This window comes from Myotis brandtii, unplaced genomic scaffold, assembly GCF_000412655.1.
Source record: "Myotis brandtii unplaced genomic scaffold, ASM41265v1 scaffold635, whole genome shotgun sequence".
NCBI classification, from domain to species: domain Eukaryota; kingdom Metazoa; phylum Chordata; class Mammalia; order Chiroptera; family Vespertilionidae; genus Myotis; species Myotis brandtii.
Window position 1 is genome coordinate 601,074 of NW_005370432.1, and position 24,704 is coordinate 625,777.

The 24,704-nt window shown below is 40.8% G+C and overlaps 1 protein-coding gene across 2 annotated transcripts in view; it reads left to right on the forward strand.

Moving 5' to 3' along the window:
- Window positions 1-24,704, forward strand: part of OPHN1 (oligophrenin 1) — a 479,266-nt gene that overhangs the window by 448,304 nt on the left and 6,258 nt on the right. The window contains exons 21-23 of one of the 2 annotated variants that reach the window (XM_005880381.2): window positions 9,782-10,096; window positions 22,418-22,577; window positions 23,847-23,897. In XM_005880381.2, coding sequence (XP_005880443.1) covers window positions 9,782-10,096; window positions 22,418-22,577; window positions 23,847-23,897 — 526 coding nt within the window. The remainder of the gene's footprint in view (window positions 1-9,781; window positions 10,097-22,417; window positions 22,578-23,846; window positions 23,898-24,704) is intronic. The other variant, XM_005880380.2, reaches the window with a different exon arrangement.

The following is a 24,704-nucleotide window of genomic DNA, read 5'->3' on the forward strand; positions in this document are numbered from 1 at the left end:
ATTTCAGAAACGTGGACTGCCTCATGCTCACATATTATTGATATTAGATAGTGAGTCCAAATTACATTCCTCTAATTAATTCCCTTTCAATGTGCACGCATTTCGTGCACCGAGCTACTAATATATATATATATTCAATAAAACCAAGAGATGGTTCTTTGAAAGAATAAATAAGATTGATGAACCTCTAGCCAGGCTCACCAAGAAGAAAAGAGAGAGGACCCTCATAAACAAAATCAGAAATTAAGAAATGAACTGACCCCACAGAAATACAAAGGATTGTAAAAAAATAAAATACTACGAACAACTCAGTTCCAACAAACTGGACAGCCTAGACGAAATGGACATATTCCTAGAAAAAAACAATCTTCCAAAACTCAATCAGTAAGAATCAGAAAATATGAATAGGCCAATAACTACTGAGGAAATTCAAGCAGTAATAAAAAAACAAACAAACAAAAACTTTCAGCAAAGCCCTGGTCTGGATGGCTTCACAGGGCAGTTTTACCAAATATTCAAAGAACAATTAAAAACCTACCCTTCTCAGACTATTCCAAAAATTCAAGAGAAAAGAACACTTCCAAGCTCCTTCTTTGTAACCAGCATTACCCTAATCCTCAAAGCAGATAAAGATGCTACAAAGAAAATTACAGGCCAATATTCCTGATGGACATTGATGCTAAAATCCTCAACAAAATTCTAGCAAATCATTTCCAACTCCACATTAAAAATATCATACAACATGACCAAGTGGGATTAATTCCAGGGATTCTAGGCTAGTACAACATCCACAAATCAGTAAACATGATATATCACATAAACAAATTGAAAGACAAAAATCACATGATTATATCAATTGATGCAGAAAAAGCATTTGCCAAAATCCAACCCCCTTTCTTGAGAAAAAACTCTCATCAAAGTGGGAATAGAGGGATCATACCTCAACATACTAAAAGCCTTATATGACAAACCTACAGCCAACATCATACACAATGGGCAAAAACTAAAACCATTTCCATTAAGAACAGGAACAAGATGCTAACTTTCACCACTCCTGTTTGACTTAGTACTGGAAGTGCTAGACAAAGTGATCAGACAAGAAGGAAAAAATGAAAGGCATCCAAATTAGAAAAGAAGAATACTGTCATTACTCGCAGATGGCATGATATTGTACATAGAAAACCCTGAAGACTACATCAAAAAAGTACTAGATTTAATAAATGAATTTGGCAAAATAGCAGGATCCAAAATAAACACTCAGAAATCTATAGCATTTTTATACACCAATACGGAACTCACAGAAAGAGAAACAATCAAACAAAACAATACCATTTACCATTGCAACAAAAGAATTAAGATGCCTAGGAATAAACTTAACTAAAAAGACATGTACTCAGAAAACTAGAGGATATTGAAAAAAAAGATAGAGGAAGATATAAACAAATGGAAGAATAAACTGTGTTCATGGATTGGTAGAATCAACATCATTGAAATGTTCATACTACCCAAAGCAATCTATAGATTCAATGCAATCCCCATTAAAACACCAATGGCATATTTCGCAGACCTAGCACAAACTCTCCAAGAATTTATATGGAATAAAAAAAATAGCCACAGGAATCCTGAGAAAGAAAGAACAGAATTGGAGGGATCACAATACCAGACATCAAGTGATATCACAAAGCCACTGTTCTCAAAACAGTCTGATTCTGTTGCAAGAACAGATATATAGACCAATGGAAAACAACAGAGAACCCAGAAATTGCCCCAAACCATGATGCTCGATTAATATTTGACAAAGGAGGCAAGAGCATACAATGGAGTGAAGACAGTATCTTTAATAAATGGTGCTGGAAAAATTGGACAGATACATGCAAAGAAATGAAATTTGACCACCAACTTATACCATACAAAAAATAAACTCAAAATGGATAAAAAAAACTTAAACGTAAGATGGGAAACCATAAATAATCTTAGTAGAATCCATATGCAGCAAAATATCAGATATATCTTGTAGCAGTATGTTTACCAACAGATCTCCTAGAACAATGGAAACTAAGGAGAAAATAAGCAAATGGGACTACATCAAAATAAAAAGCTTCTTCACAGCAAAATTAACCATCAACAAAATAACAAGAGAGCCCACTGCATGGAAGAACATATTTGCCAATGTTACATCTAATAAGGGTTTAATCTCCAAAATTTATAGGGAACTCATACAACATAACAAAAGGAAGATAAACAATCCAATCCCACTTCTAGGAATACATCCCAAGCAATCAGAAACACCAATCAGAAAGTATATATGCACCCCTATGTTCATAGCAGCACAATTTATGATAGCTAAGGTTTGGAAACAGCCTAAGTGCCCATCAGCAGATGAGTGGATTAAAAAACAGTGGTACATCCACACAATGGAATACTATACTGCTGTAAACATTGAAGAACTCTTATTATTTGCAACATCATGGATGGACCTGGAGAGCATTATGCTAAGTGAAATAAGCCAGTCAGAGAAAGATAAATATCACATGATCTCACTCATATGTAGAATCTAATGAACAACATAAACTACTGAACAAAAATATACCCAGAGACATGGAAATATCGATCAGATGGTTAAACCTCAGAGGGAATGCAGGGGAGGGTGGAAGGGGGGGAGATCAACCAATGAACTCATGTGTGTATGTGCATAACCCATGGACACAGATGGTAGGGTGGTGAGGGCTTGCGGGAGAAGGAGGGTTATAGAGGGCAATGGGGAGATTAGGGACATATGTAATACTTTCAACAATAAAGATTTTTAAAAATTCCAATGGCATTTCTCTTAAAAATAGAAAAAAATTATAAAATTAATATGGTACCACAAAAGACCTCAAATAGCCAAAGCAATCTTGAAGAAAAACAAAGTTGGAGACATCACATTTTCTGATTTCAAAATATAGTACAAAGCTATAGTAATCAAAACAGTATAGTACTGGCATAAAACGGATATTTCGACCAATGAAACAGAATAATGAGCCCAGAAATAAATACAACATTTATGGTCCCTTGATCTTTAACAAAATTGCCAAGAATACAGTGGATAGCCACATGCAAAAGAGAGAAATTGGACCTTTACCTCACACCATGTACAAAAATCAACTCAAAATGTATTAGACTTAAGTGTAAGACCCATAACTGTGAAACTACTAGAAGAAAACATAGGGGGAAAGCTCCATGAAATTGGTCTGGGTAGTGATTTTTCTTTTTCTTTTGCATATGATACCCAAACCACCAGCAACAAAAGGAAAATAGACAAATGTGATTGCGTCAAACTAAAAAGGTTCTGCATAGCAAAGGAAACTATCAACAGAATGAAAGACAACCTACAGAATAGAAGCTATTTGCATACCACATTATCTGATAAGGGGTTAATATCCAAAATATGTAAGGAGCTCACACAACTCAATAAAAAATAACTCAAATTTTAATAGATCAAAGGATCTGATTAGATATTTCTCAAAACAAGACATGTAAATAGCCAACAGTTATATGGAGAATGCTCAACTTCACTAATTATCAATGAAAAGCAAATCAAATTCCCAATGAGATATCACCTCACACTTGTTAGGGTGGCTAGTACCAAAATAACAAAATACAAGTGTTGATGAAGATATAAAGAAAAGGGAACTCTTATACACTGTTGGTGGGAATGTAAATTGGTACAGTCATTATGGAAAAAGTATGGGTATTTCTTGAAAAACTGAAAATAGAACTGGGGTATATATCTGGTTGTTCCACAGTTTGGTTGATTTGCATATTATGCTTTTATTAAAAAGGATAGTCATTATGTTGTACATGAGCTATACAGACTTATTCATACTATATAACTGCCACTTGTTACCCTTAGACCAACATCTCCCTGTTCCCCAAGCCCTTCCCAGCCCCTGGTAATTACCATTCTTCTCTTTGTTTCTATGTAGTCAACATTTTAGATTCCACATATCAATGAGGTTATGCAGTCTTTTTTTTTTTTTGTCTTTTTTTTTATCTGGCCTATTTCACTTGGCATAATGTCTTCCAGGTTCATCCATATTGTTGCAAATGGCCAGATATCCCTCTTTTTTAAAGCTAAATGTCAAATTTCTTTATTCATTCACCTGTTGAGTGACACTTAGGTTGTGTCCATTACTTATTATCTTTTGAATTATACACATGCTAAGTGGGCATGAATTCATTCTCATTTAGTGCTCATCACTTACTGTATGAGGTAGGTATCTAATAGTGAAGGTATTGGAGGTTTAGATAGGGTGAATAGTTTGCCTGATTCCCACAGCTACTAAATAACAGAGCAGCAATTTAATTTCATCTTATTCCAGAGCTCATTTGTGTATTATAATATTGTAATTCTTATACCTTCTAAATGCTATTCTAAGAAGGAGCCACTCCTTATACTCACCACAGTTCTTTTCCAGTAGAATTTCATTGTTTTTCCCCAAACTTTTTATTACACTTATATGTAGTGCTTTAGTGAGTCATTCCACCATCATCATGGGCTCCTTCACATCCCCATATATAAGCTCTGTTCATCCACCCCCTTAACATCTCTTGAATCTGTCTGTTTTTGCTGCTACTACTCCAGTTAGGTCTTTCTCATCAGCAGTCCCTTATCTGGTCTTTTTACCTCTAGTTTCTCTAATCTGTTATACTTTTCATAATGAATGTAAAGGGATATTCTAAAAATATATGTAATAATGTCATTTCTCTGCAAAAAGTTATGGTCCTCTGCACCCCAATGGTAAAGTTCATATTCTTGAGCATGGCATTCATGTTCTATATTATGGCATTCATGATATAGCCCCAACCCACCTTAACAATCTCATATCCAGCTATCACATTTTTCATCTAAAATAGGTTTCTATGATCAAACCACACTGAACTTTTTATTTTAATTTTATATTTTCTTAGACAAACCATGATATTTTACTCCTCCAAGTTCTGTTTGAAATCCCCCTTTCCTTTATTCCACTTACTGTAATCCTTCAAGTGCCAGCTGAAATGTGACCTATTTTTCAAAGTGTTCTCCAGCCCATCAGACAGAATTAGCACTGTCCTCCTCATAGCACTTATTTTCATGATTCTGCTTATATTTTAATAATTGATGTATTTATCTTGCTGGGCTAGTGTGAAGCCTCTTGAAGCTCCTCCCCACTACTTGCCCACACATAGAAGAGAGGCCTCCCTGTCTGATAAGGATTCACTCCCAATTCTCTGCAGTTTCTGAATTTGGTCTGTGTGTTTTTATTTGAAAATAGATGTCTCGTCAGGGGGATGATACTGAACTCTTATTATCTGAAGGAACAATGAAGTCTCTCTTCAGAAAGAGAGTGGACTTTGGAAACAGGCTTCAAGTTTTGAAAACTAGTTCTACCACACTGGTTTTGTAACCGTGAGCCTCTTAGTGCCTTAGATTCCTCATCTGTAAAAAGGGACTAATAAGAGTTTACTACTTTAGCCCAGCAGGTTTGGCTCAGTGGATAGAACGTTGGCCTATGGACTGAAGGGTCCCAGGTTCAATTCTGGTAAAGGGCACATGCCCTGGTTGTGGGCTCAATCTCCAGTGAGGGGTGTGCAAGAGGCAGCCGGTCAGCGATTCTCTCTCATTGTTGATGTTTCTATCTCTCTCTCCCTCTCCATTCCTCTCTGAAATCAATAAAAATATATTTTTTAAAAAGAGTTTACTATTTTATAGACTAGTTTTGAAGATTACATGAGATAATCCATGTAAAATATTTACAACAGGGACTGGCACAGAGAAAGTGCTCAAATAATGGCATCTGTTAGTATTACCATTGTTGTTACTGTCATTATTATAATTGCCATTTTGTCATTATTTTTCAGCATATCCCAGAACTTGGAAATGGTTACCCTGGCAGAAGGGCAAAAGTCCCCATCACTTTTATCATTCCATCCCCTATTTTTGTGAGCTAAGAAAAGATCCTTCCTATGTGGAAGTGACACTGTGTAGGTGCACACCTCAATGAAACTATACTCTCTTATACTGTATTGAGATGGTGATGATACTGTTATGACCTGTAAGGCACAGCTTACCCCTGTTGTGTCCCCTAAAGGAGAGCAGGGATGTAATTTTCTAGGGTCTCTCCACCAGAAGAAGAAAGTATTCAGATGGAAACAAGTAACTGAGATATTGGGCCTAAAGCATATGGGAGAAGGATTTCATGTCACTATTTATGTCATTGTTTTGAGAGGGTAAATGTGCTTGCAGTTACTCCTAAGTGCTGGATGTTTAAAGGTGGCCTCTGCTTCAAAGCATGTCCTGGAAGCACATGATCTAGTTACATGGCAGTCCTGTGTTTATGTCCCTACTGATATTTATGAGCCTTTGCTAATTATTTTTATTTGGTTGCTCTAGTGTGATAGCAATTATATGAGGGTTAAGAAAAGTAGGATCATGTATCTACCCTGGACCAGAGTAGGGGAACTATAGATGAACTCCTCTTGGCCCTGAACCCTATGGTGATGGCAGTGATTGGTGACAGGTTCCAAGGAGAACAAAACTCTCTGGCTGAAAAAGTCTTTGCAGAAAACTTAGCCCTTCCTTCCCAGATGGAAACTGTTGCCTCACTGCCTACCTGAAGCATAATAGTATAAATAATAACTAACAATTATTGCGTGTATATTATGTACCAGGCACTGCAATAAATTTACCATCTCATATAATCCTCACCACAACCTAGAGAGGTAGGTACGGTTATTATTCCTATTTCTCTGTGGAGAAAGTTTGAGGTAGAGAGATATTATGAACTTACCTAAGATCCCACAGTTAGTAAGAAGCAGAACTAAAAATCAGTCCTGGGCACCTAGCTCCAGAGCCTGCATTTCTTTTTTTTTTTTTTAAATCCTCACCTGAGATATGTTGTGTTTTTATTATTACTAGAGGCCCGGTGAACAAAAATTTGTGCAATCAGGGGGATCCCTCAGCCTGTGCCCTCTTGCAGTCTGGGACCGCTCGGGGGATGACCACCTGCTGGCTTAAGCCCACTCCCTGGGGGATTGGGCCTAAGCTCACAGTCAGACATTCCTCTGGCAGCCCAGGAGCCCTCGGGGGATGTTCACTTGCCAGCGGGGAGCAGGCCTAAGCTACAGTCAGACATCCTTAGCACTGCTGAGGAGGCAGGAGAGGCTCCCACCACCACCACTGTGCTGGCAGCCATAAGCTTGGCTTGTGGCTGAGCAGAGCTCCCCCTGTGGGAGCGCATTGAGCATCTGCCCCCTGGTGGTCAGTGTGTGTCATAGTTGACCAGTCATTCCCAGTCGTTCTGCTGTTAGGGTCAATTTGCATATTACCCTTTCATTATATAGGAGTGCCTGGCCAGCCTGGGTGAGGGGCTGATGGCTGTTTATAGGCTGGCCACAGCCCCTTCAGGGTGGGGGTCCCCGCTGGGGTGCTTGGCCAGCCTGAGTGAGGGGCTGATGGCTGTTTGCAGGCTGGCCACAGCCCCTTCAGGGTTGGGGGTCCTGCTGGGGTGCCTGGCCAGTCTGTCTGGGTGAGGGGCTGATGGCTGTTTGCAGGCTGGCCACAACCCCCAGCCACCCAAGCTCCCAGTGGAGGCTGGCTGGAAGAAGGTATCTGGGATTTATTTGTTTTCTATAATTGAAACTTTGTTGCCATGAGCAGAGGCCGCAGCCGGCTCAGGCCCGGTGGGAAGCTTGGCTTCCTCCATCGCCCAGGCAACCAAGCCTCCTGCTTGCTCCAACTCTGTGGCTGCCGGCCGCCATCTTGGTTGGGTTAATTTGCATATAGTCGCTCTGATTGGCTGGTGGGCGTGGCTTGGGGCGTAGCAAAGGTATGGTCAATTAGCATCTTTGTCTTTTATTAGTGTAGATGTAAGTATTTTATTTCATTCTAAAGTCTATATAGTTGACATTTGTGATCATCATCAACTCATGATGGTGCAGGACATTCCAGTCATGATATTTATGATATTCTTTACCATGGGTATGTGACTGGGGTTACATCACAAGTTTGATGGTGCTACTTAAATTCCTGCTTAATTTCTCTGACTCCGCGTGGCTTGGGGCGTAGCAAAGGGATGGTCAATTAGCATCTTTGTCTTTTATTAGTGTAGATTATTATTGCTTTTGAGAAGGAGAGAGAGAAAGAGAGAGATCAATCAGTTGCCTCTTATACATGCCCCAACCAGGAATTGAACTCACAACTTCGGTATGTGCCCTGACTGGAAATAGAACCCACAACCTTTTAATGTTCTAACCAACTGAGCCACCCAGCCAGGGCCAAAGCCTGCATTTCTTTTATTATTATTATTAATTTCTAAGCCTGCATTTCTTTTAACATTTTCTTTTTTTTAATTCTCTGTACCTGCCAATTTATTTTATTTTTTAAAAATTATTTGTTGAAAGTTTTACATATGTCTTCTCCCCCCCGCCCCGCTCCCTCATTGACCTCTCCCAGACTGCTTCTGCCTCCCAGCACATACCCCTACCCCCTATTGTTCGTTGGTCATGCTCATATACATGGATGCAAGTCCTTTGGCTGATCTCTTACCTCACCTCCCTTCCGTCCCCTGCCTTCCTTCTGAAGTTTGACAGTCTGTTTGATGCCTCTATAGCATTTTCTTTATGGTGCATTTTGATCATAAACAGAAGATGAAAAAAATAGTTTAACTTACTCCCCATGTACCTATTACCCAGCTTTGACTTTTACCACCGCACACCCAGTTGTGTTCCATCTACACTCCTACTCAGTGCCCCATGATGACATTATGACATTTTATCCATAAATGTTTCAGTATGTCTCTCTAAAAGATTAGCCTTCCTTTTACTCAAAATCACAACGCATCATCATACCTAAAAGAAAATAAAAAACAAAACAGTAATTCCTTTAAATTACTACCTATGTAATTAATTTTCACACTGTCATTTTCTCATATTTAATGTTTTTAAAAATCAGGATCCAAATACGATACATGTATTACAATTGGTTGACATGTCTCTTAGGTCTCATTTAACTGACCAGAAGCTCTGTTCTTAACCACTATACTCTGATACAGGTTCTCTGTTACTAAGGAAGGTGATTTTAGAGGACTACATTAACTTCTTAAAATTCATTTTCAAAATTTTGCATGTATTTGTGTTAAGTTAATTTTTCTAGGGAGAGTATCCCTGGTTCTCATTACAGTATCAAAGCTTTAAGTAAGTAAGACTCAGAACAACTGAAAAGCATGTACCAAATACTATATTTTTTCAACTGTCACAGGGAATTGTATAGACCACAAAAGCTAGACGATCATAAAATGGCAAGTTGAGTTTTGTTTTCTATGAAGATGAAGAAAGAAGTTAAATTCTGTTAAGTTTATTAACTTGAAATTTGAGAGATCTTTACAAGTTACGTTTGAGGTCAATAGAATTGGTTAAGGAGTAATTGATGTTTCTTTTAAAAATTTAATAGAATATATAATTGATTGATGACTCTTAAGTTCCTTTTGAATAAAGCATCTTGGTAGATTGTGGTTTTATTGTGAATTGTAGTGGTGAAAATCATACTCAGAACTTGAATTCCCTATCTGATGTGACTTGTGACTCCATGTGAATTGGTACAGGTAGATACTGATTTTTTAGGATATTGTTGATTTGATCCATAATAATAGCTCCTTTGCAAATGTGTACAATTTTTCAATTGTATGCATGTATACAGGTACAAAATGAAAAGGTGATAAAGATTATCACTAATCTTACTCTTTGCACCAACTTTTCCTAGATAAAATCCAACATCAAACACCCAATGGTACTGTCATCAACAGTATAGAAATCCCCAAACCACCACAATACCCCAACCTGCCTATTCAGAAGAGTGGGGAACCTGATCCTGGGAGAAAGTCCCCAAGCAGACTTGCTTCAGATGGCAAATTGGAGTCCTGCCCTGAGGTGGACGTGGGGAAATTTGTGTCTAGGCTGCAGGATGGAGGAGGGAGCAAGCCCACCAATGGACCTGTGTCAGGCTCTGGGCCCACCAAGGCCTCTTCTTTCCACATAAAGAGACCAGCTCCTCGGCCCCTAGTTCATCACAAGGAGGGTAAGTGCTTGGGAATCCCATGGGAACCAAAACTGAACCCAACTACTTTGCACTTTGAGATCTTTCTGAAATTGGAGACATATAAGTAGAAATTGGTTCCATTTTACTACCACTAATATTGGAATGGTAGACAAGAACATAAAAATCATTCACAATAATTGCTAGAATATAAGCTTCATGAAGGTAGAGAATTTTAACTTCTTTTATTTACCTCTATATCCCATGTGCTTAGAACAATGCCTAACTGTCCCGTAGTAGGAACTCTTTATTTGTGGAGTAATTTAAAATAATTATATTATTTATTATTATTATTTTTGCTACTGTTGCCATTTATTAGGTATCTGCTATGTGCCTGGCACTGCAGTGGGCACTGACATGCTCTTTTTGATCCTCACAACCATACTGTGAAGAATGTATTATTATTGTTTTCTTTTCTACTGGAAATATGAGGTTCCTAGTGGTAAGTGACTTGCCAAAGGCTACTAACTGGCAGAGCTATGTTCTAAATCTTACCAAGTCTTGTAGGCACCAAATCCTTTGTTTTTTTCAATAAGGCGCAAGTATCACTTTACCTTTTTATAAGAAGCTTTGAATCTGTGAACTATTATTTTCTTACTAGAGGCCCGATGCACAAAAATCATGCAAGAGTAGGCCTTGCATTTACTAGAGGCCCGGTGCACAAAAATTTGTGCACTCTGGGAGGTGGGTCCCCTCAGCCCGGCCTGTGCCCTCTCGTAGTCTGGGACCCCTCCGGGGGTGACCACCTGCTGGCTTAGGCCTGCTCCCCAGGGGATTGGGCCTAAGCTGGCAATCAGACATCCCTCTGGCAGCCCGGGAGCCCTCCTGGGATGTCCACTTACCAGCGGGGAGCAGGCCTAAGCTGCAGTCGGACATGCTTAGTGCTGCTGAAGAGGTGGGAGAGGCTCCCACCACCACCACTGTACTGGCAGCCATCAGCCTGGCTTGTGGCTGAGCAGAGCTCCCCCTGTGGGAGCGCACTGACCACCAGGGGGCAGCTCCTGCATTGAGCATCTGTCCCCTGCTGGTCAGTGTGTGTCATAGTGACCAGTCATTTCCAGTCGTTCTGCTGGTAGGTTCAATTTGCATATTACCCTTTTATTATATAGGAGTGCCTGGCCAGCCTGGCTCAGGGGCTGATGGCTGTCTGCAGGCTGGCCACAGCCCTTTCAGGGTGGGGGTTCCCCCTGGGGTGCCTGGCCAGCTTGGGTGAGGGGCTGATAGCTGTTTGCAGGCTGGCCACAGCCCCTTCAGGGTTGCGGGTCCTGCTGGGGTGCCTGGCCAGTCTGGGTGAGGGGCTGAGGGTCATTTTCAGGCTGGCTAAGACCCCCAGTGGGGATCCTCACCCCATGAGGGTGTGGCCAGCCTGGGTGAGGGGCTGATGGCTGTTTGCAGGCTGGCCACGGCTCCCAGCCACCCAAGCTCCCAGTGGAGGCTGGCTGGAAGCAGGTATCTGGGATTTATTTATCTTCTACATTTGAAACTTTGTTGCCTTTAGCGGAGGCCACAGCCGGCCAGGGCAGGTGGGAAGCTTGGCTTCCTCCATCGCTGGGGCAACCAAGCCTCCTGCTTGCTCCAGCTCCGTGGTTGCCGGTCACCATCTTGGGTTAATTTGCATATAGTCGCTCTGACTGGCTGGTGGGCATGGCTTAGGGTGTAGTGAAGGTATGGTCAATTAGCATCTTTGTCTTTTATTATTGTAGATTATTATAGATTCTTACTCTCCAGTTTTGTAGAAATAAGAACGAAAGAGCCACAACTTCTGCAAAACACCCAGCAATTCCACTTCTGGGAATTTATACGAAGAAACCTAAAACACTAATTCGAAAGTATATATGCACCCCTATGTTCATTATAGCATTAATTACAATAGCTAAGATCTGGAAACAGCCCAAGTGCCCATCAGTAAATGAGTAGGTAAAAAAGCTGTGGTACATTTACACCAGGGGTCCTCAAACTTTTTAAACAGGGGGCCAGTTCACTGTCCCTCAGACCATTGAAGGGCCGGACTATAGTTTAAAAAAAAACTATGAACAAATTCCTATGCACACTGCACATATCTTATTTTGAAGTAAAAAAACAAAACGGGAACAAATACAATATTTGTATTTGCATGTGGCCCGTGGGCCATAGTTTGAGGACCCCTGATTTACACAATAGAATACTACACAGCTGCAAAAAAGTAAGAACTCTTACCATTTGCAACAGCATGGATGGATCTGGAGAGTATCATGCTAAGTTAAATAAGCCAGTCAGAAAAAAGACAAGTGCCATATGATTTCACTCATATGTGGAATTTGATGAACAAACTGAACTAACAAGCAAAATAGAGACAGATTCATAGATAAAGAGCAGGCAGACAGCTCTGGTAGAGGGCAAGGTGTGTTAGGGAGTGCAGGGATTGAGCAAAATAGAAAAGAGGAAGAATTCATGGACATAGACAATAGTGTGATGATTGTGGCGGGGGTGGAGGTGGAAGAGAGTATAGGGAGATAAATGGTAATGGAAAATAATAAAATAAATAAAGAAAAATTACAAATTCATGATGTTGCTGGATTCTGCATGTTTAATTGGCTACATCATATGCAGAGTCATATAGGGAGTTTGGGACTAATCCAGCTGAAATTTGGGGAGAATATAAATCTATCAAAACAATATGGTATAATGGAAAGAATATGGACTTTGATAGCACCCAGGCTTATATCCAAACCCTGATTCTTTTACTTAGATAACCTTCTAAAAATGTGCCTTATGTTTTACATCCTGCCCTGTTCCAAAGACAATTTAAGGCATTTCACAATATAGAAAAATATAAGTACTTAAAAATAGTAATAATTTATTTAATAAACAAATGTTTATTGAGTACTTACTGTGTGCCTGGCCCCATTCTAGGTATTGAGGATGTTAAAGTGAATAAGACATATAGGTATCAGGGCTTAGTTAACTATGGCCTCAAGTGGTTATAAAAACTCAACAGAAAAATTATATATCATAACACATGAAAATTATATGAAATTCAAATTTCCATGTCCAAGGACATATGCTCCTTCATTTACATATTTCCTAGAGCTGTTTTTGCACTACAGTAGCAGTATTGAGTAGTGGAGACTCTGTGGCCTGAAAAGCCTAAAATTCTAGAGTATAGGTAAGAAAAGTTAAGGCCAAGAAGGTGAAAAGGTATAATTGTAGGAAGATGGAAAGAATGGAATTAGTACACAAAATGTTTGTCTTGAAGCCTTATACACTTGCTTTAGCATTTGGCTCCAAACTTTCTTGAGAAAATAAAAAGGGGGGGGGGAACCCTCGATGGTTATATAATTCCAAGTTCTTAAGGTGACAACAAGCCAGTTGTTCAAGTAAAGCACAACTCTTCTGCTTTTGAGAATAGAAAATGTTTCTAGGAAGCATTTTTGCCCACGGATGGTTGCATATAACAGCCTCAGCATGAGTTGATGACATTGTCTCAGGGCACAATTCAGTAAAAGCTATTCTGTGTGGGATCCAATAAGATTTTCCCTAAGTAACTGACTGCATTCTCTAGCTCAACACACTGAAGCATCTGTATTATTATAGTTAAGTTATTTAACCTCTTTGCACCTAAGTTTCCATGCCTATAAATGAGAAAAACAGCTCACTCCACAGAATTATTACTAGGGTTAAAAATGAATAACAATATTCAAAATATGTTATTATTTCCCTCCCTTTGCCCTTTCCCTCTGTAAGACTTGCCTCTTCTGGGAAGCAGCCAAGTAAGGCCAGACTTCTATGTAGACATCTGCTTCAATTTATAAGTCATATATTGACCTTCACATCAGTCTAGTAGAGAGTTGTGTAACTTAGCTTATGTTCATCACAGTAAAGTTAGTCTTGCCTGTCGCCAACCCTTAAGGTCAGCCAGATCCTATCTTCTCAGCACAAACAGTAACTTAGCCCTCCCTATCAGTTCCGCCTCCACCATCTTCTGCTGCAAAGTTAAATCCCAGGGGCATTCCCCTCTTCCCCTTCCTCCACAGTCCTGCCCCACGCTGCTGGTGGTCACTGCTCTGATCTAATTGTTTCAGTTAATGAAAGTACTGACCTGACTGTCCAGTGTTAGCCAGACGATTTAAATTTCTGCCACAGAATTGCCTGGCTTTGCTTGCTGCCTAAGGCTAGTGTGATGCAGCTTTTTTTCAAAGTTTCATGCCTCTAGCTTTGGTTACAGAAAGCATAACTGAGGCAGTAGTTCTAGCCTTGATCAAAAATTAATCAAACCTCTGGTGTTGCCTCTTTGAACCTTGCTCACTTCTACTTTCTACTTTCTCCCTTCCTTCCATTTTGGCTCCCACTCCAGTGATAGATTCCAGGCGTAAGTACGGATATCAATTAAACCAAAGCTGCAAAAAGCTCTCTGACTCTGAGCTATAAGACAACAGCTTGAATGGCAGTGTCTGAGGGCAGGAGCTGTCATCTCAGCAGACCTACCTTGCAGTTGTCACTCTACTTCGCCTGTGTTGTTCAGAGCTTTGCCTATCATCCTGAGAGTCAGTGCACAGGCCTCATTGCTTTAGTGATCCAACTATGCCACTGTCCTGCACCTTACCTTCACCCCTTGCATTGATCCAATATTTGAGTGGACTTGATAGTCTCCAAATGTTTTCTTAGCAATTAAAAATAGCAAAAACAAGGGGCATGCTAAATTGCTTTGTTCCATGCAAGTCAACTTCACAATAAGATCAATATTGTTTGCTGATGTAGTTTTGCCAAGGGTCCTTTTCTATTCCTGACATGGAACTGGATACTTTCTCTACTTCTGTTATATCTAATCATGTGATAGTCCTATGATGTAGGCTTTGTTCCCCCCATTTCATAGATAGAGAAACCAAGGCTCAGAGAAGTGAAATAAGTTGCCCAGCCACCCAGTTTATAAGATGTAGAGATAAGACTTGAACCCAGACTTCTTGAGTACCACATTATTTTTTTCTTTATTGATTAAGGTATTATATATGTGTCCCTACCCCCGATTGCCCCCACCCTCCCATTTGTGTCCTCACCTCACTAATGTCTGTGTCCATTGGAGTACCACATTCTTATTTCTTAAGTGGCTATAGCTACCTTCCTCTTTCTGTTTTCTAAGAACCATTCATTTGGGGAAAGCAAAATAATACAAGCCCAATTTCCTCCCTTCCTTTGATGTTACTACCTGTTACCAGACCTGGCTTTGGAAAGGGTATTTGTGTAGCTACTACATTGGGACTTTGGGCTTTCCTTTGGGGAATGGAAGGACAAGACATATTCTTGCATGTATTTTTTTATTTATTCAGACATAGTGCTATGCAATGGGACAGATGAAGATGAAAGTCCATGGTCCCTGCCTTTCAAAGGTTCATGGTGAGACTGGCATGTAAGCAGTCAGTTGCAGTCCAGTGTGATCCATGTTCCTAGTGGTGGTGAGAAAAAATTCCAGTAGGAGCATGGGGCAAGCCTTTCACTCTATCTGAGGTTCTGAGATAAAAGTTGGGAATATATCCACACTGGGACCCTATACCATGTGGATTTAGGGGGCCTTCTTAGCTCTTTCCCTCTGTCTCATGGGAGAGAAAAGACTGCATTGTGATGGCATGCTCTTGGGCTTGGAGAAATAGTGCTTGTTAGGCCTTATTCAGCCACAGGGCCATTGGTTCTCCACTGGAGTGACTTATGAGTGGCATTTGCATCTGCTCTAAAAGTATTAGTAATAGACTTGCTCTTGCAGTAATGGGTTGTACTAGCCATTAATCCAGGTTTTCTTGTTTGGACTCATTATGCTTTAATTATCTACTGTGTTTGGTTTTCATTCTCTGCCTTCTCTGAAGCCTAACTTCAGATTGATCCAAAAGGGTAATTAGTGGCTAAAAGAGATAAGATGCTTTTAGGTAAGTATGGGCAGTATCATAGAAAGAAAGATATAATTCTAGAAGACTGGGGGAATCTACACGAGGAAACAATCTCCCCTTATTCTGTGTTCTCAGGTTGGGTGTAGATTGGTATAAGGAAAGGTAGAAGAAAGTTGGTTAAGGTTGAAGATTGATAGCCTAAGAAATCTATGAATGTTAAGGTTTTTTTGGTTATAGTCATTTGACAGAGAATTGGGAGGGAGAGAACAAATTGGGTTGGAGAGGGAGGTCAGATTTATAGTAAAAGTCAGGTTGTGGACTAAGGTTGAAAAGAAATTAATAGGAACTACAGTTTGGTAGAAAGACCATAGGCTCAAAAACTTAGTGAAGTCTTGGATACGACTTATGCTCCAGAGTTGCCCAGATTTTATTTTGAATCCTCCCTCATGCTAGGTATGGGACATTGGACAAGCCATAATCTCTGTGAGCCTTAGTTTTCTCATCTGTAAAATGAAGATAATTGTGCCCATAGGATTTCTGTAACAATGAACTATCTATGTGCTTGGCACATAATGTCTATTCAGTAAAATGGCAGCAGTTGCTTTGCTTTTATAAGAATCTAATTACTAACTACATAATCTTAGGTAAACTTCACTTCTTTGAGCCAGTTTTCTCAACTGTAAGTGGGGACAATGCCTACATTGCAGACATGGTTTTTGTGATGTTTCATTAAATTTGATATACAAGACATCTGGTAATAGAAGTTCAAAAAATGATAATGGGTGGGTGGGTGACATCTTCCCAGGAAATGGTAGGCATGGAAAATGATAGATGTATAACCTTCCATATTTTGGAGCCTATGAAAATAAGCCTAGGCCTCAAATATGGATGCTGTAAAAGAGCTCAGATCTACTCTTTCCACCTTCAACCTGTCTCTGACCATGCCAAAAACACCCAGAAAGAGGAGGACCATTGTTGAGGGGAAGAGGCAAGGAAGGATTCTTAGCTCTCCCTCAAGGTCCAGCTCAGATCCTATTCCTTCTATGGAGCCTTCTGACAATCTTGCCCCAGGGAATTCTCCTTTACCTTACTTATTTTGGGCACCCAAGTTTGGACCTCTAATGTGGATGCAGAGTTACAGTTTTCACATATTTCCAATGAGTGTGACTTCATTCTCCAACTCAGTTTTAAGCCTCTGGAGGTGAAGTCTATGTTAGATCATTTGTGTGCATTTCTTATGAGAGCATAAGGCTGGGGACAAAAGCTCTCAAGCAAAATCCAATATTTTGAACACCTTTTTATTTAGGTTTCAAAATAGCCCTGAAATGTGGGTATATCATTGTTTGTATGTATCACAGATGGCACAAGTGGGGACTTAAAGAGGGAAAGCTTTTTTCATTGTCCCTTTAATGGGAATAACTAGATTTTTCTTTACTCAATACTTTTTAAATACCAGTTGCATGCTAAGCAATTTACTTGGGCCTTTTGTGAATACAGAGATAAATCCTATCTGGAACAGAGCAGGTGTTCAGTAAAAAGGTAACTAAAGTTATACCAGTTATTTTATTATCATTACCACTATTATTATTACTACTAACTAGGGGCCCAGTGCACGAATTCGTGCACCTTGAAAGGAACTGTGGGCCGCAAGGTTGTGGTGGGCACAGGGGTGGGTCTCGGCCCCTCCTCCATGCTCCCACCCAGCTCCTCCCACCACAGCCCCGGTCCCTTCTCTGCCTGCTGCCCTGCTCCCATCCTGCCGCTGTCACACCCATGCGCTGGCGGCACCAGCCCTGCTCACACCCACTGACAGTGGAGCGATTGGGGCTGGCACCAGCAGCAGGTGCAAGGGGGGGCTGGTACCATCAGTGGGTGTGACCAGAGGCTGCTGCCCTGATTACCCCTCAGTAGCAGGGGGAGGTGGAGAAGCCTTCAGGGGCAATTGGGGCCAGCAGCCACCGCTCACACCCGCTGATGGTGCCAAGCTATCAGGACCAGCGCAGGGCACCGGCAGTGGGTGAGAGCGGAAGCTCTGGCACTGGCAGTGGGTGCGAGCAGGGCTCGCGCCAGCAGCAGGTGCGAGTGCTGGGCAGGACCATGGGGCACGGGAGCAAAGAATTTTCAGTAACCACCAGAGGCTTGCCCAGATGACAGTGACTGGTGTTGCACCTTGGTCTGGTACCCCTGCTCACCTGCTCCACCATCCTGCCACAGCCAACACCTGCCATGTTCCATGCTCTGCTGCCTGCTGCCAATGTTCTGTGCATGCCCCTGGTGTTCAGCAGACATCATAGCAACCTATTGTTCAGTTGTTACACCATTCGGTCTCTTTGCATAATAGGGTTTTATATCCTATATAATAAAGAGGTAATATGCCAATTGACCATCATGCCCTCGCACAAGATGGCTGCCCCCATGTGGTCAAAGATGGCCCCCCCCATATAGTCACAAGATGGCCACCACAAGATGGCCAGCAGGGGAGGGCATTTGTGGGCCATCAGGCCAGCAGGGGAGGGCAGTGGGGGGGGGACCAGGCCTGCAGGGGAAGGCAGTTAGGGGCGACCAGGCTGGCAGGGGAGGGCAGTTGGGGGGGACCAGGCCTGCAGGGGAGGGCAGTTGGGGGCAACCAGGCCTGCAAGAGAAGGCAGTTGGGGGCGACCAGGCTGGCAGGGGAGGGCAGTTGGGCATCGATCAGGCTGGCAGGGGAGTGGTTAGGGGGTGATCAGGCTGGCAGGCAGAAGCGGTTAGGGGCAATCAGGCAGGCAAGCAGGTGAGCGGTTGGGAGTCAGCAGTCCCAGATTGTGAGAGCGATGTCTGACTGCCGGTTTAGGCCCCATCCCACAGGAGTCCCAGATTGGAGAGGGTGCAGGCTGGGCTGAGGGACACCACCCCCCAGTGCACAAATTTCATGCACCAGGCCTCTAGTATATAGATAATAATAAAACAGCAGACACTGGGAAGAACAGTGGATGCAGATATAGGAGATAGGGGTTTCAATCATCACTCTACCGCTTACATATGTGATTGTGGGTGAGTCAGTTCACCTTTCCAAACCTCAGATTCCTTCTTTTTTTAAAAATATATTTTTATTGATTTCAGAGAGGGAGTGGGAGAGAGAGATAAGAGCATCAATGATGAGAGAGAATCATCAATTGGCTGCCTTATGCATGCCCCACAGTGGGGATGGAGCCCACAACTGGGGCATGTGCCCTGACCAGGAATCGAACTGAGATCTCCTGGTTCATAGGTTGACACTCTACCACTGAGCCACATCAACTGAATTCAGTTTCTTTCTTTTTAAAATGGAGACAATAAGTAAGATCCGTCTGTTCTTTCCTTCCAAGCTTATTGTGAACACCAAATAGTTTTCTGGGAGAGTGCTTTGAGTGGTATAAAGTAAGTTAGAAAAATTAGATTACTATTATTATTTGGGTCATTTTTTTTCAGTGTACCTAGCTTGATGCTAAGGATAATAGCTTGTCCAGAAATGTAAGACACAGTCTAGATGGGGAGACAGAATTTGTATGTGTGTATGTGAATAGTACCTGTTTCATTCCTCCACTAGGATATCAATCACACTTTATTATTATTGTTTCTTTTCATATATGTCTCCCTCATTAGAATGGCTAGCTGGAGGGACTAAAAAACCCATATGACAATATATAGCACTTCATGAGTGTTTACATGGATGGGAATTAGCTATGCCAGGTGGAGTGTTCAGAGAGCTAAGATTTGAGCTGAGTCTTGAGGAATGGTTACAATACAGTTAAGAGATGAGAATAGGAGCATGTATCAAACAAGAAGCAGGACAGAGTCTGACACTTACTTACTCCTGATGTATGCTAGGCATTCTCTATTGGCTACCTAATTTAGTATTTACAATCATCTTGTGAGGAGGGATTATTATACCCACTTCCCAGGTGAAGAAATTTATACTCAAAGAGGTGAAATAACTGCCCAGGGTCCCAGAGCTTGGAAGTAGCAGAACATGGCCTCAAATACATGTCTACCCAACTCCATATTCTCTGTAGTTATAGTCTAGAATTAGTGCCTGGGATGATAATTCGAGACTAAATCACAGGGGGCCTTGAATTTATGTTAAGGAATTTGAACTTTATTCTGTATATAGTCACTGGGAAGATCTTTAAGGAGGAGAAAAACAGTGTAAAAATACTTAGGGTAAATCTTATAACAGTATTAAAATATTAAAGTTAATATTTTTACATTTACCTTAAATTTTTTATAGAAGAAATCTTAATGAATATAAAGATCTAACACCCTTGCATAGTTGTGCATGTGTCTATTTCCATATTGTGTTCATCAGGCCATGATTATTTTTGTGGACATTTTTTACTTATATTATTTTACTAGAGGCCAATTGCATGAAGAGATTCGTGCAATAGGCTTTCCTTCCCCTGGCTGCCAGCACCAGTTTTCCTCCAGCACCTGGAACCTAGGCCTTCGCTCCGACCACAGTGGAAAAGCCAAGCCTGGAGGCTTCTCTGCTCTGACCAGCACGGAGAAGCCAAGCCTCTTCAGTCTTCAGTCTTCAGTCGTCTTCAGTCTTCGCTTGGGCGGAGTCTTCAGTCTTCGCCCTGTGCCTGCATATGCAAATTAACCACCATCTTAGCTGGGTTAATTTGCATACTCATCCTGATTGGCTGGTGGGCGTAGCAGAAGAGTGACACTTTGCATGTTTCTCTTTTATTAGCATAGATATGCATATATTTTTTTATCTGGCCCAAGTCCTTGTCAGTTCATACATAACACGTTTTGGTTAAATGCTTGTAAGCATTGACTCATTTGTTTGGTCTGTTGGATGCTTCTATAGCTCTGGATCTATTTTTGTTCATCAGTTTATCTTGTTCATTATATTCTACAAATGAGTGAGATCATGTGATATTTACCTTTCTCCATCTGGCTTATTTCACTTAGCATAATGCTCTCCAGGACTATCCATGCTGTTGTGAATGTTTAGAGTTCTTTCTTTTTTATAGCAGCGTAGTATTCCATTGTGTAGATGTACCACTCATCTGCTGATGGGCACTTGGGCTGTTTCCAAATCTTAGCTATTGTAAATTGTACTACTATGAACATAAGGGTGCATATATACTTGCTGATTGGTGTTTCTGTTTTCTTGGGGTGCATTCCTAGAAGTGGGATTACTGGGTCAAATGGGAGTTTCATTTTTAATTTTTTGAGAAAATGCCATACTGTTTTCCACAGTGGCTACAACAGTCTGTATTCTCACAAGCAGTGCATGAGGATTGTTGTTGTTTTAATTTCTTTTCTTTGGGTTAAATTCCTTTGGATCTTATCCCCAAAGTGAATCAACTGGATCACTAAGTATGAAATGTCTCACCTATATGATTTTGCAATTCATTCACACTGCTGCAAGATAGAATAAGCCCGGTGTACAGTGCCACCAAATATTTGTAAGTGCATCCATTTCACCATACTTTTGCCAGAAACGTCTTATAAAAATTATGTATATTTAGCACTGGCTGGTTTGGCTCAGTGGATAGAGCGTTGGCCTGCATACTGAAGGGTACCGGGCTCAATTCTGGTCAAGGGCATGTGCCTGGGTTGTGGGCTTGATCCCCATTGGGGGTGTGTGTGTGCGGGAGGCAACCAATGATTCTCTCTCATCATTGATGTTTCTATCTCTCTCTCCCTCTCCCTTCCTCTTTGAAATCAATAAGAACATTTTAAAAAATTATGTATATTTATTTTCTACAGACTGACCTGGAAACTGGAGACAGAGGTAGGAAGGCAAGTTAGGAGGCTGATACAATAGTCAAGACCTAAGTGAAAAAAGCTTGAGTTTTGATGATGATGAATTTAACAAATTGAAATTTATCATCAAACATTGACTAAGCACCTACTATGTGCCTGGCACTGTACTAAACATATTAGTACGTAATTAAAATATCTCAATATCTTTGTAAAATACTATATTATTGGTATTAATTATACATATAAGGAAACTGAGACTCAGAAAATTGTTGTGAATACCCTAGGTCAGTGGTCGGCAAACTCATTAGTCAACAGAGCCAAATATCAACAGTATAACGATTGAAATTTCTTTTGAGAACCAAATTATTTAAACTTAAACTATATAGGTAGGTACATTGTTATTAACGTAATTAGGGTACTCTTAAGGCTTAGGAAGAGCCACACTCAAGGGGCCAAAGAGCCGCATGTGGCTCGCCAGCCGCAGTTTGCTGACCACGGCCCTAGGTCACAAAAATACAAACTTCAGAGCTGATTTTCAAACAAAGACTTTATGAATATATAACTGCTGGAAGAATTATAAAGAAACAAAAATCCAGACTTGTTAGTGACCAAAGAGAAATGGTGCCAAAGGAGATGGCCTAGATAGCTTTGGTATTGTGTAGTTTTCCATTTGGATAACCATCAAAGTTTTTTATATTGTTTTTTCTTCCAGGAGACTCTGACAGTTTCAGCAAAGTGTGGCCTCCAGGAGAAAAGCCAACCATCATCCGCCCCCCAGTGAGACCTCCAGATCCTTTCTGCCGGGCAGCTACTCCCCAGAAAACAAAGCCAGATATTGTAGTTGGCAATGCAGGGGAAATCCCATCATCTGTGTAAGTGGGGTTATTCTTCATCCTTGACCTAAGGCCAAACTTAGGCCACCAGGAAGGCTTTCAGGATTACCATTATGGTTTTGAAGGGTGTACAGTGCACAATCCTGGGCATCATTCACTTCATAGTCTAGGGAAATGCACAGACCAGCTCTGTTCAGTGTTCTACTCTACACTGAAGGCTGAGAGATTTCCCCAAAGCTGACGTACTTGAACCTTAGTGCCTAATAAGAGAACCATTGTTTCTAGCTATATTGATGTCTGATGGGTGGTAAGATTACCTTCTGTTTTCATGCTCCCTTGGCTCTGGAATTTTTCTTTTTTTCTTGTTATTGCTACTGGTTTTAAAAGTAATTTAATGAACAGATTCATTCATTGTACTTATGCCTTAAGGCTTTTTTTTTAAAAAAGCAAAGTATGACTTTTAAAAAATCTTCCAAAATGACTCAGCTTCTCCAGAGAACCTCTTGCAGGGTATGAGCTGAGCTGATGTCCCACACATTACCTGAGGCTGGGCTGCAAACCAAGGAGCCAGAGGTAAAGCTTCCATAGCCAAACTGGCTGGCCTCTCCTCAGTCATTGCCTGAGACCCCTCTCAGGATATTTCCTCCTGGTGTTTCTTTTTTTGTCTCTCTTGTTTTCCATAATTGTAAAATCAGGCAATTTTTATTTTATTTATTTTTAAAATATGTTTTTATTGATATTAGAGAGAAGAGAAGGGAGAGAAAAAGAGAGAGAAGCATTGATGTGAGAGAGAAACATCAATTGGCTGCCTCCTGCACGCCCCCTACTGGGGATTGAACCTGCAACTCAGTCATGTGCCCTGACGAGGAATCTAACTGGTGACCTTCATTGCAGCACGACCAACTGAGCCACACCAGCCAGGGCATGGAACCAATTTTTTAAAAGCTTTCGCCATTTTGACTAATTAGCTAAGTGTATTTACACAATGCCAAACATTATACTTTGAAACGTAGGACTTGTTTCACTTATTTCTCCCAAGAATAACCTGAATGGGCAACGTACTTAGACCATTTTGAACCAACAGGTAGCAAGAGATATCAACCTTAGAACTGAGGGTGCCTATTATCCCTGAACTATTTCACATTCTCATACTTGGGTTTTTCCCTCAGACCCAAGTTCTTTGTAAGGTAAGGCAGACCCTGGCATTGATGGCCCATCTGGTTCATATTTTCTTGTTCTTCCATTGGCCATTAGTTCTCATACAAATTCCAAATCAATTCATGGGACTTGGTTGGCTTCTGTTTACAGGGTGGCTTCCAGGACCAGGTTCTTTGAAACAGCTTCTCGGAAAATAGGAAGGTAAGAAACAGGTGACTGAAGAAAAACAAAATAACTTTTTAATGAATGTATCATAAGCATCTCATTTGCTCTTTTATATTCTCTTTTTCTCTTTCTCTGTATTTCTGTCTCTGTCTCTATTTGTCCCTTCCTTTCCCACAACTCTGTCTCCATCTGTCACCCTGTATTTTAATCTTTTTTTCTCTATCTTTTGTCACTTTATTTGTCTCTCATGCACTCTGTTTCTTTCAGTGTCTCTGTCATTCTCAGTCTCTATCAGTCTCTCTTTGTGTTTTTCTACTTATGTCTGTTTCTGTCTTTGTCCCTCTGTCTCACTGTTTCACTATTTTTATTTTGCTATCTCTCTCTCCTCATGTCTTTCTTTCTTTATCTGTCTCTGTACATTGTATCTTTGCCTCCCTGACTGCCTTTCCATACCTTACTCTTTCTGCCTCTCTCTCTCTCTCTCTCTCCACTCACATGCCAAGCAGTATTATAAAAACATTGCACTCAATGTAGGTCTTATTTTTTGTTAGTTTACGTTTTTACACCTATTACATTCTTAAGGGGAAGCTAGCAAGAATATATAGAATGCAACACTCTAACATAAACAGCCTTAGAAAAATATAGCCCTAATTTCAGAGGTAAACATTCTACTTAGGTGATTGTTCTCATATTAGCTGCACATATAAATCACCTTGAAAATTTTAAAAGAAAAAACAAACACAGAATCCTGCCTTCTACTCTAGACACACTAAACTAAAATCTCTAAGAGTAGGGCCTGAGAATCTTTTTGTTTTATTTCACCTCTCTCTCTCCCTCCCTCCC